The sequence below is a fragment of the Acanthaster planci genome, linkage group LG17 (genome assembly GCF_054643075.1).
Source record: "Acanthaster planci isolate LZ-2023a linkage group LG17, COTS_SCS, whole genome shotgun sequence".
In the NCBI taxonomy this organism is placed as follows: Eukaryota; Metazoa; Echinodermata; class Asteroidea; order Valvatida; family Acanthasteridae; genus Acanthaster; species Acanthaster planci.
Genome location: NC_141793.1, coordinates 11822240 through 11838067, shown reverse-complemented (window position 1 = coordinate 11838067; position 15828 = coordinate 11822240). Strand labels below are relative to the sequence as shown.

The 15828-nt window shown below is 44.3% G+C and overlaps 1 protein-coding gene across 4 annotated transcripts in view; it reads left to right on the top strand.

The window, feature by feature from the left end:
* Positions 1-15828, top strand: part of LOC147796360 (receptor-type tyrosine-protein phosphatase N2-like) — a 150675-nt gene that overhangs the window by 100386 nt on the left and 34461 nt on the right. For all 4 annotated transcript variants that reach the window (XM_022224207.2, XM_087148115.1, XM_087148117.1 and 1 more), the window contains 3 exons: positions 9972-10178; positions 12716-12898; positions 13664-13811. In XM_022224207.2, the coding sequence (XP_022079899.2) occupies positions 9972-10178; positions 12716-12898; positions 13664-13811 (538 nt within the window). The remainder of the gene's footprint in view (positions 1-9971; positions 10179-12715; positions 12899-13663; positions 13812-15828) is intronic.

Genomic DNA, 15828 nt, shown 5'->3' with positions numbered 1-15828 from the left:
ATTTGGCTGGTGGTGGGTTTTCGGGTGAATGCAGGTCGGTGTTGTGCAAGTCTGAAGTGTTGGATAAGTTTGTGCACCGTAGAGGGCGCTGTGTATATTTCCTACAAGAGCCTAGTGAGGGTACATGTTGACTAAGATACCTGATATTTTTAAGAGTCAGGAGAGAATTTTTTTTTTTTTTTGGAGGTGTTTTGTGTTTGTGCATCCTGTATTGATTGTATAAGATGCATATATCCACGCCAGCCGTGCCTGAGCAGACTGGTGATCTGAAGCACACCATTCCGCGGTCGGCAGAGCAGTGAGATCGCACAGACAACTGGATCCTGTTGTCTCTGCAGTTCTTAAAAAAACAAAGGGAATGCTAATCAGGCTGTGGAGCCCTAAAGAGTTTAAGCCTGGTCTACAAGGGGGCTACAGATGCATGCGTGTACAACTTGGCCGAGGAAAATGTCAAAACAATGCATATATGCGTTTCAGATCTCCGAACCCCCCCCCTTATCTCGGAGGCTTTTCTGTCAAAGTGTTTTTAGTGACAGCACCGACTGCCCCAAGCCGCGGTGGCCATATTGTTATCTCTGACAGCAACTTAATTAGAAGATTTTTTTTTTTCCCCTTTTTGGGGGGTGCCACCGAGGAGAGGCTAGCGATACCGCTCGTCCTGTTTGGCTCTCCCCGTTGTCTCTGAACGACACCCGACACCACAGGTATTATAATCTGATAGATTGCCAAAGTACATTTAAGCTCGCCTCCCCCGGCTGTGATTCCGCGGGAGAGGAAACCCGAGCCGACCGCCCCGTGTCGGGATTTCTTTTACCGGCCGATTCCGCCATCCGATATCGCGGCTCAGTTTCTTCTGTTTCTTTAGGACCATTGTATCAAATTTTATCACTTGCTTCCAAAGCTTCCCCTCCCCACCAAAAAAAGAGCGGAGGAATTGTTGTTTTTTGCCCCTCTCAGAGAGGACTTGATTTTTTGGGGTTTTTTTTTTTTTCCGAGAAGTCTTGAAGTTCCACACTGAAGTTTCTCGTGCAGTTCAAGCTGGACCTGTCGCCAGGGAATCATTGCTTGTTGATACCACAGACGTATATCAGAAAATCTGGACTCGCAATGCCCTTAATCAGCTTATAGAGATCATTGAATCCACTCGCGGCCATTTTACCGAGCCGAATACAAAGCTTTCCTGGCAATGCCCGCCTTTGTTCTCCCTGGTGTCAATAGAGGCGAGTCAACCCGCGCATTTGTGTTCGGCTCTGTAAAATGGCGGCTGGTTGGCTTCTATTTCGTACAAAGGCCTTGCATGTCCAGGTTTTTTTTTATATACGTCCGTGGTTGATACAGGGGCCATTCTCATGACTGTATTGAGCACAAATTTCACAAATAGAACAGAGCATACAAGGCACAAATCAGACAAAAGACAAAAGGTTTGGGGGCATCCCACACCTGAAAAACACATTACTGCCCACAGGTACACGTAACTGCTATAAACTGCTTTTCTGCACTGTTACTGGTAGTCCTTTTGGACCTGTTTGTCTTGTTTAATGTTTTTCCAGTTTTAATGTCATATCTCCTCTAAAAATTTGTAATTATTTCCGATACTTTTTGTACTTGTCTATACGTAATTATATCTTTTCCAAGTGTCTTTTTAGTATTGTTAACTGGGACCTATGGGTGAACGGTTTTTATAAACTGAATGGGTTCCCCAGTATCAATAAATGAAATAAATTGATAAAATTCTGTTTCCATGACTTATTCCGTTCGCACGACTACAGGATACTGTTTGCCTGCTGCTTCATATTGCATGAATCCCCACCAATCAAGCAGACCGTGTGATTCACAAAAAGAGCCCATCTTTAAAGTTGTCCATCAGAGACACACTTGTCGAGGTAGCCTGTGCGATTAGCACTCTTCCATCAGAGAATGACTCCTCTTGATGGGGGAAAAAATGTTTTAGCCATGAATAACAGCTCTGGATACAAAGCTGAAAAAAAAAAGACAACACCACTCATGCTTGAGAGTCTGCCAACAATTTTGAAAAAAAGGAATTAAAAAAAAAAATAGGAGAAAAAAGAAAGAAATTTTTTTTGGTTTTTTTAGATGAATTATAACATCATGGAGATGTTCCTTTTTGCCGTCCCGAGTTCCATCCATCAAAGTGCTGACTGTAATTGCGGCATCGGCAGCTCTAGTCGTTAACGACTACTTCACCCTTTCTTCCAAGATGGAAACCGTGCCCGCCTTTAGGAGCCCCCATCCTGAATTTTCCATTTAAAATTTTAACAGCGTCATTCTCTGCGTTTACCTCCCCTGGACCTTTGGAGAAGGAGGAGAATAAAAAAGGCAAAGGGAGCGATTAAATTGCGCCCGAGCCACCTTAATGAATCTCTGGCATGACAGCAAATGTGTTAGGGTCGACAGCGCGCTTGAACGACCACACTGCATCTGTGTAGAGAGCCACATGCATGCGTGTGCTGTGCATATGTACATGGACATGTACATTCACTGTTTGGTATTCAACAGTGTACAGCTGGCCTCTTGTATCGATTCATTGCCATGCAGAATTGCTGGCATTTTAAATTCCCCCCAGCAGCGGTGATTAAAAATGTAAGTGTACAGTTAAACGGAAAGAGCCAGCACAGTCGTGTGTGTGGTTATAAGAGTTTCTGTTAACCAGCATATGGGTAAGTGTGCATTTGTTATGGATTTTTGCTTTTGTTTGTTTCTCCTGTCTGGAACGACACATTAGATGTGTAGATGCACAGAGAATGGTGAATGGTTTCTGTTTCTGTGTTGAGTGTGGAGTCGGCGCTCGGGGTTGTCGGGAGCCGATAGTTTCTCCTGGGTGAATTTATGCATGGAGCCAGCGCACAAGACGCGGTCGTCTCCAGGTTTCCCGAGCACTCAGCCAGGATTTGTTGGCATTGAATTGCCGCTGCATGCTGCATTTTAGCCGGTCACCCATTGTCTATCTGGGCGAGTTGTGCTGTGCACAGATGGCTTGTAAATGGCGGAGGGGCCAGTGTTGTGACATGTTATCATTGGATTCTGTAAACAATCTGGCTTGTTGCATGAACACATGTACTCATCTCAAACAGAACTGCACCTTGTAAACACCATTGGCACTAGCTCTGGGTTAATTATACAGCACCGTGAACTATTCCATTTGGTTCCATTGCAACAATCCCCTTTGCCAAAAGGGTTGTGACCACATAAAAGGCACTGAATTTGTTTGTCTGCCGCGATTTGTAAACATTATGGAGTAGGCTGTAGTCTACAGTCATGGCGGGTGTTTACACAGCGATATCCTCTCCATTGTCTCTTGCTTTTTTTCTCCTTCTCTCATGTTGATCTTTGTATGTGTTTGTTTGTGTAGCTTGGCCCATGGATTCTTTCCATTTTTCTTGACCTTGATTAACATGTAAATTTCATATTTGTGCCTTGAATTCAGCAATGCTAAATTGTGCGGTTTCTCAGTTTTTTTTATCAGCATGGTGATGAGGGATATAGTAATGGATTACTCAGATCACAATTATGATTGATAATGGTTAATAAATTCATCAGTGACTTCCCGAGTAAATTTAGCGAGGTTCTCAGTGAAGAAAAAAGTTTGGTTATTTCTGGTTGTGTTGAGGGCTATATATGCAGATGAGAATATTGGCTCGAATTCAATAAGCCACTTGCGAGTTAAATTTGAATAAAATCTGGTACACTGTGTTATCTGATTGTATAGAAACGTAACAATTTCAATTCCCCAGACTAAAGACACTGTTGCTATATCTCATAATTCGGGGCAAGCTTTTGCAAAGCGACCACCATCTCTAGAATGGACTGGTTCCTTGGTGCCGTTCTTATCCATTGAGAACAGTGTATTGTCGCAAGGCATCTCTTATGTAACTATTATAAAGCAAAAGCTTGCCCTGAATCACGAGGTATAGCGACAGTGGTTTCAGTATGGAGAATTCAAGTTATGTTCGCGTTAATTTAAAGAACTCGGTGTACCAGATTTTATTCAAATTTAACTCTCAAAAGGCTTATTGGAGGACATGTTGAGCAGCTTTCGAGACACTTGAAAATACTCCTCCTCCAAAGAAGAAAAAGAAAAAGCATCAACTTGGTTTGGAAAGGGAAAGACACCAACATCTGTAGTGTTGAAATTGAACTGATTTTTCGCGGTGTATCTTTGTGGCTGTACTGGTGGAGTGGCAACATGTGAAACTCTCCCTGGCTTCCGGCTACAAACTGGAAGCATCCGCAGAATACAAATTCACAACCCTAATGGCATTCTATCACTTGAATTCATCCCCTTTAGACTCGGTAAGAATTTTGTAATCGGTATGCCGGTCACGCTAAACAAGAAAGCACTCAGGTACAGATGTCGCCAACCAGGATGAAAATAATGCCGGTGTGTGCTCGCTGGTGTGTATACACGCCCGGGTCATTTTGTCAAACCCCCCCTCCCCCCGTGGTTTTGGGTTTTTTTTTTCTCCCACGGTTGCAGCAAATGCACCGCACGCCAATTCTGAACACACAGAACATGGCGCCAGGGGTTTCTCTCGTTGGCTAATTCAATTCTCGGCGGTCGCATGTAGATGGCTACAGCTATGCCCGTATTGGGACTGATTAGGATTCTGGCTGGGGTTGGGTGCACTGGTGACCGTGCATGTCTTGCGGGTCGTTCGTCGTCATCAAGGGCTGCCGAGTACCGACGATCAATAGCTTGACCACAGATATTACAATCAGGAGGAGGAAAAATATATAAATGTAATATGCAGATTTGACGTGCTTGAGCGGGTTTCGGCATTGCCTTGGGATTGGGAAGTCAAAAAGCATTCATATAGTAGTCTATATATGCAGACATCTTGTCTAATTGGATCTTTGAGCATTTAGTGGGCAAGCTATTCAGCCGTTGCCATTGATATCATTCAGCAAACAAGGACTGGGACAGGTAATTAATATGAAGCGGATTGGAATTTATTTGGAGACAATTTCATGGTCAGTTTAGTTGAGGGGGCACGGATGAACGCGGGCAGAATAAATTTACATGCCAAGCACCGCCAGTTGTAACCGAGACGCAGAGAGTAAGGGTGGAAAATGGATTGGCGTGTGTTGGTCACCAGTTTGGAATGACACCGAAGCAATGGACTAAATGGTTTCACAAACTACCGGTCTTGACGTATCTGTATTGGACCATTGAGGTTATTCAATGGAAGGGTCCCATCACGGTTAGTGCTTTTCGTTTTGGTTTTGTTTTGTATTATGGACATATGTGGCGTTTTATAGGAAGCACAGCTGATGACTTCAGGATGTTTCAGGATGTCAAATGAGATGTGACAAGGACATTTGTGACTGTGTTTGTGATCTGCAATTTGGCCTTCAGTCAGTGCCTGCCTCCTCTGGACTTTGGCCTGTAAAGCGGCCTTTAAAGTGGTCGTTAAACTGTGGACTTTTCAGGCGCATGTTTTTCCAGGTAGTGCAGGTGACATTTTCTCGGTGGGTTGGACCCATTCATTGGAGGATTGTAACAGTGCTGTGCATTCCTGGCCGGTATAGTTTGGCTTTTGCCCTACAATTGGCCTTCAGGTTTTGACCATAGGCCTCAAGATTTACAGAATCTAATCAGAATCTAGATTATAAATCAATCATGCCTTTGATTCTCAAGATATACCCATTGCCTAACCTGTAAATATTCATTCCTGGGGTAATTCCATGGAGCCTTACTTTCCACACTGCAAAACCCACTTTCTCACGTGTTGCTTTTTGATTTGGATTCAGAACAGTGGTCAAGTTTGCAATGAACATAATTGAGCGCTCTTAACTTCTACATGAAAAATCACGTTTTGTCTCCCTCGTCCCCAGCGTAACATTTGATATGTTTGATCAAAAAGTCTGATCACATGCAACCAAACACCCACTACCCTTTAAAAAGAAATCCGCTGATGGATTGATCAGAAGTCACCCCTGGAATACCACCGGTCGCAAGCTGCAAACCCCCCCCTCCCCCTATCTCCACTTCCCATATCCACCGGTCACGATCCTGGAAGCCTTGCATGTCAGCATCTTACATTTTTAATCTCGTGGAGGGTGTGCTCATTATTGCCGGGGAGCCCAGGCTCTGGCTTGACCTGCCCACAACATCTCAACACACATTACTCACACTTCGATGACGGGGCGAGTGCCTCGTGCCAGCAAAACTGGGGCATGAAAATGGTTCAGGGACACAGAAAGGGCTCGGGTCTTTGGCATATGAAATATCAACACATCATTTCTTGATGACTGCATTCACATACAATTTTTCTTGGTTTCTTTCTTCTGTTGTTTTGTCTGTCAATGGACATCAACGATTAGCAAGTCCTATTCAAGATTTGTCAAGGTGACGCAGACTTTGATATATTTTTTTTAAATTTTGCTTTAAAAAAATTCTATGGGCAGTTGTTTCATGTGGTAGATTGCTAAATTTTTTCAACATTTTGAAAATTGAAGTTAAGTTGAAAATTTCACATTAAAAAAACATGAGAAAACATCTGTGTAACATTTCTATAAAAAAATGCTCCCATATTACTTTAAAATACTTCCATGCATAAATTCATTGTTGCAAACAATTCCAGCTTGTATGCTGCCAGAATGTCTCATTTCTCTCATCTAACTAAATTTCTCACCATAATATGCCAGAATTAAAATGTAGATGTAGAGATATTAAAAATTAGCAATTAAAATGCGTTGGCAGCATAATGCTGGACAGGCCACCGTTGGCAGCAGCCTTCCACACCCGTGCATAATTGGAAACCATAGAAAAATTGCGCCGGCTGACCTTTGTTCGGCCCCATTCAGAAAACAGGGCCAGCTGCCAATGGAGCATGGAGCATTAATCATTGCATTCTCCCCTCCCCCCACACGCACACAAACATGGGTGCGCTGGCCCCCGCGCTAACTGAACAAACACTCATCCCTCCCGCGTGACCTCCCTTCCCTCGCTCCTCTCTTCAGTGGGGTCAATGTTTTTTTTTTATGTGGCCAGGGACAATGGGTGCCACGTGTGGCCACGTGGCAGTCCCAGGGTATTGTGGGATTTGGGACTCATCCATGCATGAACACCACTTCACAGTGATTGTAACAGGCATGTCATAATCACCGAACACAATTCTTTCTCCTTTTTTTTTGGCGTTGTTGATCGTGTTTCCGGTACTGGAAATGCTCCCAAACAACACTTGTTCATTTTGGGTGTAAAATTTACTCAAATAACCTCAGTCCCCGACGCTGATCTTCATAACATTTGTGAGCTGTAACCATGAAAAGGGGTTATTATTTTGGGGGGGGGGAACACCAACTATTATGATTATGGTGCAGGCAAACTGTGATGATTCACCTCCATGTGTTCTTTTAGACAAGCTCGGCAAAGCGGGTTTGTAAACATGTTGTCTGTCTTCATCCCAATCATCCCAAATGCCCCAAAATCTGCCGAAGCCACAGCTTTGCACATCAAAGCATATATGGTATGCAGGGAGGCAACCAGGATCAAATTTTACATTTGACATGATAGTCTATCTCGTTTCGAATGCGTTGAAAAAATTTCAAGCGAAATCGCGCAGGAGGTTTGGTTATCGAATGAGCGCAACTGATCTCAGCCGCAAGCATACAGGCACAAGACTGCATTGCTAGTCGTAGCTTGAAGACGACTTTTAATTGAAGGAATTAATTTGTCACTGGCGTTTATTTCACCCGGTGAAATGATAGTTTTCGTGTTCTATCATGGGGTTACTTGCAGGATACAAATTGAATTATTCCGTTGTACATGTACCTGTTGTCTCAGTTTCCGTAAACGATAATTGAAGTCATATTCCTCACTACACCGCAGATTTGCTCTGCATGATGTCAATGACAATGTTTATAGACTGTTAAGGTGAAAACAATTCAATCCTCCCTCCAGTTCAACTTAATGATATTCTCTTCTTGAATTGCAAATTTTAATGGAATAACCATCAGCTCTGGGATAGAAGTAAGTGCAGTATGTAGGCTATCAAATATCGCATATGGAAACGTCCATTTGCATCTACATTTTCAACCTCCTGTTGACTAAATGTTTCCGGAAATAATGTTTGAATTTGTCACCTGCAATCTGCAAAACATCTCAAAGTCAAACCCCATTTGCATTCAAAGTCAATCCAATCCAAAACCAAAAAAGCTGTGGGGAAATTCCTTGCGGAAGATGTACATCAGGTGCACTCTTTTGTTTCTTCTTCTCTTTTTGTCGGGCTCGGTCCGTACCCCATCCCTCCCCAGAGCCCGAGCGAGCGGGTGTCAGAGGAGTTTAACAGGCGACAGATCCTGGTTTGAATAATGTCCCCGGTGATGACCGGATTTGGCTTGACATTTGGAGAAAGACTCTGAGCCGAGGCCGAGGTGAAAGTACCTCATCTGCAATTCTAACGGCGCTGCTTCTGCCCAAGAGCCTTGGACTCGATCTCTCTATCTCCTCTTCTCTCATATCCCCACCCGGTCTTAGGGAGAAGTTCTCATATTTGTTCGCCAGTGCGGGTGATCAACGCAGCGAGGATTGGAAATCAAGAACAGAAACGGAAGGGGGTTAGAGGAAGGACAATCAGTTGGTGTGAGAAGAGAGGAAAAAAAAGAAAGGGGCAGAGAAAAAACACCTGCGGATTCAGGGCTATGTTTTTGTTGAAAGTGGTAAACTCGATTCAGACATCCTGGCTGAAATTTTTTTTGGAGGGGGGGTATTTGAGGAGAGAGATTGAGAATAGTCAGTCGCTAATGCTGTCGTTTGACGTCAGTTTGCTTCTCAAGTCGTCAATTCGAAGAATTGGGAAAGTTAGGGATTTAGATGGGGGGGTGATAGCTTTGTGACCAATGCAGCTTGTTTGAATGGTAGCGACGTGGTGAAACAGAATATTCAACGAGCTCGGCAAATACTTAAAGTGTCCTTTGCGTGGTCGCATGGCAGGGAGGGAAAATATGTTGGAGGGCCGCCTTGATGAGGTCCGCTCACGGCACTCCATCTTCTTCAATCTTTGGAGTTCGTGCCGCACTTCAAGGTGCATGCGCGTGCGTTGTTGATTTTTACTGGTAACTGGTAGTCAGGCTACTGGTGGTGACAAAGTCCTTAGGCCGGAAGTGTCTCAGACTGCTGACCAGCCTATGTCACAGCGAGCATCCGGACGAGGATCCCCCAGGGGAAATTAAATGACACCCGAGTGTCAGTCAAACGAAAGGCAATAAGAGCGAACGGCTGTAGCGCCTCCAGTTTGAAGGCGGATTCGGTTTCTCCATGAAGCAATCAGAAATAGCCCACCATTTTGTATCAGCGAATGCCACACGCACCCAATATACACTTCATTCTCATATACTGCGCAAAATTCACTTGCATCCGTCACTGGTTCAGTCAGCGTTTGCTCTAATCTCCCTGTTTGTTCATCAATAACAGATGTTTGTTTGAGCAAACAGGATCAGAACACTCCAAGTGGGGCTTCAGTTCCTAATTTCCTCATGGGCTGTGTGCGGTTTGTTCATGTAAATCGGTTCACGGTTTGCGCAGGTGTAATTTTAGGCCACTGGGGAACATATGCACAAATGTTGCTGGTTGGTTTTTCATTTGTCAATTAACGTTGTAAGCTAGGTGCCCCTGTTTTTGCCCTGCTCTTCCAACAGGAGGCAGTGTGATCCATGAAAAATACTTCACGCAGTGAAATTTTTCATATTCTTGAAAAAAGGGCCATTTGTGCCATTTCTTAATTGGATGTTTACCAGCTCTTAACTTTGGATATAAGAGAGTAAAGTTTGCACCTCCTAGAAATTCTTGCTCACTGATACTTTAGGTGCATTTTCTTGTTTGTCAAATAGCCAGAAGAGTTGTTCACTGAAGATTGAGGTCTAACAGAATGTAATCCCCATGGCGTGCTTAGTTGTTGATGTTCACTGTTCAGTTGTCTCAATCTTCTTCTAATCTTGTTCATTCACTTCAGACCGACATCACGGTCCTGGACTACCCCCGGGACGACAACTCCACCCTGATCGTTGTGACGGTGGTCCTGGTGGCCTGCATTGTGGGGATTCTCATCGCTGTCGTCACTGTCTACTGCTACCGACAGAAGGCGCGAGTCCGGGCCAAGCTCAAAGGATTGGCCTCCAACGGGGCCGCCGTGGAGGGGGAGGCAACCGCTGATTATCAGGTAAGATGCAACCCTCAACAGATGTGGTGACAGATGGGTGGACAGACACCCTGGGGTGGGTGGTGGGATTGCCAACTTAAACAGTGGGATGGGGGAAGTTTGCCACCCTAGACAGATGAGTGGACAGACTGAGAGATAGGGCAGATTAAATGATTATCAGGTTTATGCAACGTTTGATAAACATGGTGACATATAGGTGGACGGACACCCTGGAGTTGGTGGAGGGATGACCATTTTTTTACAGAGAGACCAGGGAGGTGAGCTGATTTGTTGCCCTGAATAGACATAGCAACAGATGGGTTGACAGATGGGCAGGTTAGCTGATGATCTGGTGAATACTACCCTTGTCAGATGTGACAGATCGGTGGACGGACACTCTTAAACAGAGATGTGGGGAGGTTGGCCAACAGTCGGGTAGATACAACCCTTGACAGACATAGTGACAGATGGACGGACAGACACATCCACAAATGACGTCAGTATGGGTTTTAAAGTGGACATGTACCATAGGTGACTATTGTGTAAATAAAACCAGAGACAGGCATGGTGACAAAACAGTGGACAGACACAGAGGTGCTTTGGTGGCACATCCAGTTCATCAATCAGTGAATACAAAATTGACTTTCATATTCAGGAATAGGAGCTTAGAGGAAGAGACGATGCAGATTTGAAATCTTAGACGTGTACATGCATCTAGAACTCGCTTCAGTGCAGCTTAAGATGCACACTGATCCTTTACAGAGTGGTCGCTCGGTATTTTTCAGGTTATGCAAGTACATGTACGCATTGTTCGGTCGTTCGGTTTTGAGAAGGAGCCAAATCTTCACATGGGCTAAAATGCGGGCTGGCTGTAGACTGTAACACCTGCTCCTGTCAAGCAAGAACTTTGTCGGCATTCCTGCCTGGCATTATGATGCAGTGGTGGCGCTGAAGTGAATGAGATGTCTGATGGATAACACAGCTTACTGCCCTTGTAGGAATGAGACTGATTGATGAAATGGGCTGTCGTAACAAAGCTGTTGATGTATCCTTGGCAACAGCTTCCCCCCCCCCGTACAACACCTTTCCCCTCCGGTAGTGCACACAATAAACTGGTTTCCAGCTATCGCGGCCAACGATAGGACAATCTCTGTTCTGCAGGTCAATCCAATATTTTCACACTTTCTGCTGTTGAAACTTGCAGACCTCCCCCCCCTTTTTTTGAATAGTGCAGGTAACACCAGCAGTTTGGTTTCACCACCCTTTGCATCCGAATCTTTTGTTACTCTGCGGGCAATCCTTGCTCCGTGAAGTGACACTTATAAAAAAAAAAAGGAAATTAGCAACGGGACGCCGATAATGCTACCGATTCATTTTTGAGATTTACTTTTTTTTTCTCCCTCTGTTCTATTGGGCAACTTCAAATTGAGCTGCTGTTGAAGGGCTGCGTTTCTCGCAGAGCGGTCGCTGGGAGCGGTTTTGGCCGGGGTCAAGTGTATCGAGACATCCACCTGCACAGGTGGTCGTAGCATGCCTGGGCCCCATCATTCGCTCCCGCCACGTCCGTCACTCTCACTCCTTGCCTATTCGTTCTCGCATTCTTGCGGGTGTTTGAAGTGCCTACACCGTCCAGGAAATGACTCGCTGGAGTTTTGGAGTGATTGACGTGGAAGTATGCATTTCCGATGGCATTATAGATTTTTTTTATTGTTCTGTCGACGATTCATCAAGGGGATTGAAAGAAATTGTCTGTGATAAAAATGTCGAGGTTAGGAAAATCCTGATTTCATTTTTGAGATGTTATTGGAATTTTGCATTATTCGGGTTTGTAATTAAATGTGATAAATGCTGACATGAAATCTCAAGGGAAAAGACATTTCACTCGAAATACAAAGCTTCTTTCATCTTTTATTACCCAAAATATTGCTCTTGGACATAGTTATTGTGCTCCGGAACATTGAAGACTATGTGTCAGACTATTTTTAATTTTGCAACTAAAATCTTTTCAGAGACACATTGTCCCACACAGCCGGTAGCAATGCTGTTTCTCAGTGTTTTATTGATGTAGTCAATATAAGCAAGGAAAAAGGAATTTTCATAAAGACTGGAGAGTTGGAGTTAATGTATAACACTATTGTCGCTGATTATTCAGATTTTCCTGTTTATCGCAATTTTAATAGTTTAAATCAGACCATGTCCTCCAAAATCCAATACCAGAATGGAAAAAATCTACTGTTGATTCAAAAACAGACATTCAGAGAAATGTCCCTTTGCAAATTGGTTTTGGTCGTTTGTGTTGATGACCCGTTCCTCCGAAGAAAAAAAAAACTTACCGTTCACTGAAACCTGCCAAGAAGATACAAACAACAACCTGTTTGCCCTGAACAGTCCTCCCTCGACACCGCTGTGGGACATCCTCTTAATAGCGTCAGGTCCCTGGCAATCTATATCTCATTGATCCAATCTGTACTTTTTTTTCCCCTGTTTTCTCCTTCCTTTCGTCTCGACCCTCCCTCCCTCCCCACCGTCCCGTCTTCCTCCTACGCTGGGGCCGCCAGGATTTGTGTCGGCAGCGCATGGCCAGCAAGTCCTCAGAGAAGCCGGAGCCGCTCAGTCGCATCAGTAGCGTAGCCATGAGCGAGGGCGCCAACCCCAGTCCGTCCAGCCGTAGCAGCACGTCGTCATGGAGCGAGGAGCCCGTGCAGTCCAACATGGACATCTCCACCGGCCACATAGTCCTGGTGAGTCTTCGGAGGTGTGTTGTGTTCTGGCGGGAGAGGGCTTGCCGAGCCACTGTTGACAAGGTCTTTAAAAGCATCTGGCCCAATGTAAACCAAATGGGGCCATCAACATTTTTCACTCCCACAATCCCACTTTCACTAGGATGCCGACAAGAAGGGTGCCTCAAAACAAAGAGCTAAAGCTTGCTCTTTTTAATGTAAACCAACACAAAATAACTGAAAAGTTGACCCGAGGACTCATTTTGAAAGAGTGGGTCACAAAGATACCGGCCGCGGTACCTGGAGATTTCCGGGGGCAGATAAAAGTCAAAAGTAAAGTCTTGACCCAAATCAAGCTTTCTGTCTTTTTCAGTGGGCCAACTGCAAATTAATATGTCTAACGTGTCATCACTTTAAATCACTTATGTGTATTTGTGCCTCATAAACACCCTTTCAGAATGTGAATTCCATGTTTACTTTTTTTGCATGAACGTCAACAAAGATCAGTCATTCCAGTTCGAATAATTTGAATTTGAATAATGAATTCAGAGTGAAGCAATTACGTTTGGAAATGCCAGATTTTTTTTGGAACTTCAGCTTTTCCAACTTACATGTAGTAAAAAAAAATCTAGCTCTCTTGTAACAACGGCAGCAAACTATACCTGCTTATAATCTGTTGAACTTATTAAAGTTGTACAGCAATGTTACCGGCACGAGTATTTATTAATATGATACCAGAGTGACTTCATTTTGGGGTTCTTTTGTGTCTCTTCCTTGGGTCCTCAGTCCTACATGGAGGATCATCTACGTAACAAGGACAGGATTACCAAAGAGTGGGAGGCTCTCTGTCGGTATGAGCCGGACATCAGTAGCACTGAGGTTGGGGCTCTAGCAATCAACGTCCCCAAGAACCGCTACCAGGACGTCCTCCCATGTAAGAGATGTCCCCAGAAGTGGGACACTTTTTGTTGTTTTTTTAAAAAATACAGCATTTACTTTGCTGATAATATCCCAATGTCCTCAAATAGTTATTTAGACCCAAGCTCTCGGCACCTGTATTGTCAGTTTGATCTCAGATATACATCAGATGACATGTACATTTTGAATGAAAAAAATACTGCATATCAGTCTTCAAATGTTACATATTTCTTCCTTTGCTTTGCTGGGGAAAGGTGTATCCTAACCTAGCCAGTTTTCCCCTGTAAATGGCTGATTACTGTCTGGAAAAATTGGAATGTCAGATCCCTGGGTACGAAATGCAAAAGCTCGGGGGGAAACATACTTTTAGAGAAATTTGGTGCTGTCCGTGGATGTCGCAGAATGCATGAGTGGCGTCAACTGTCAGATTGTTTGGAGAACCATTCCAGGCGTAACGCAGAGCAGAGTGTGTCTATATGCTGTGGGTAATGAGCTGGGCAGGACAGGCCGTGATCAGCCACAGATGCAGAGCTCATCTGGGGGAGATGTATATTCGGAGGTTAACCGGAGGGAGCAGAGCAAACAGGCTGTCTAGCCCAGTAGATTGGATCTGATTGGTGGTGCACGGCCAGGCTCGCCGAGCGAGATAGGTTGTAGGGTAGGGTGTCCGGGGAAAGGGACGTAGTTGTGGAGTGTAGGGATTATCAGTCTTAGGGAATCTCGGAGCTGGTGATGGAGTTTGGCAGAATTAATGATGGTAGGGTTAGAGATGTCCGTGGCATGTAACCAGTGATTGTGCTGGATGCTGGTCTGTTCGCTTAGTCTCTAAACTTCCCCCATCTGTGAACTAGCTGAAATTTATTTTACACATTTTCAATATTAAATCTACCTCCTTCTGTGAATAAACAACAAAGCAGGACTTGTAACAGAGATCTGGATTTATAGTGCAATACATTTGCCAACATGTTGCTGGAGATGTTTTGTCAGCTGTGTGGAAAGCATACACCTCAGTGCCGTCAATTACGGCAAAAGACACCACCCTACCTTCTCTTACATGTAGGTACATGCATGGCGGCAGGGGGTGGCACGTTCCCTAAGATAAACTGCCCTGCTCAGGAACACTGACTGGATTTGATTCCACTGTTACATAACATCGAGAGATATGTTCTTTGCAAGTGATCAGTTTGGAATGGGCCAAAATTTTATCTCCATTTCTGCACCTCACATGACCAGTCAAATGCCAGAGTTAAGACAAACGTGGTTAAAAAAATTATACACACACACGTACCTTCAAGACAATATAAAAAACGAAAAACTGCAGGAACGCTGAAGTTAGTTGTTAGTCACCCATGAACCCTGATTACCACTCTTTAATCCAGGCCATTAGTGTGTAATTAGCTCAGATTAAGCAGACTAGTTGGAGTGTCAGTTTGGACTGATCAGCCTCTAATCATTCTGCCGTTATGAGCCCTTTCACAAACTGTGTCTTGCCGCTATAAGCCCTTTCACAAATGGTGCACATGAGTGGCATGATGAATGCAAACCAGGCACTGTTCATGACATTGTAAATGCAAGTGCATTTTAATGCCGATCTGAAAAGCAGTTGCTTATGGAAGGCATACGGATGAGCGAATGAACGATACAGCCTCTGAAGGAGTTCACTTGCATTAATAATGCTTTCTGGACGGTTCAGCACGACGGCGATACTTCATCCATTATTACAGTCGGGAATGCACAATCCTGCAGTTTGTCACCGCTCGAGCGTGGCGGGTGCCCGGGACAGAGATTAAAGGGCAAGGGTGGGTGGTTTTGACGGAAGAGTGGGTCTGGCCAGATTTGGAAGGTTTTGCCGATTTGGACGGTTGCACAGGGATTATTGGATCCTGGCAGATTTGTTACAGATAGTAGCCCAGCAGGATAGGATTTATTGACAGATTGAAGCTCAGTTTTGACAAGGTAGGAGGTGTTGACAGGATTGGTTTGGTTTTAATTGGAATGGAACCTTTTGACAGAAAGGAGTAGGTTTTGACAGG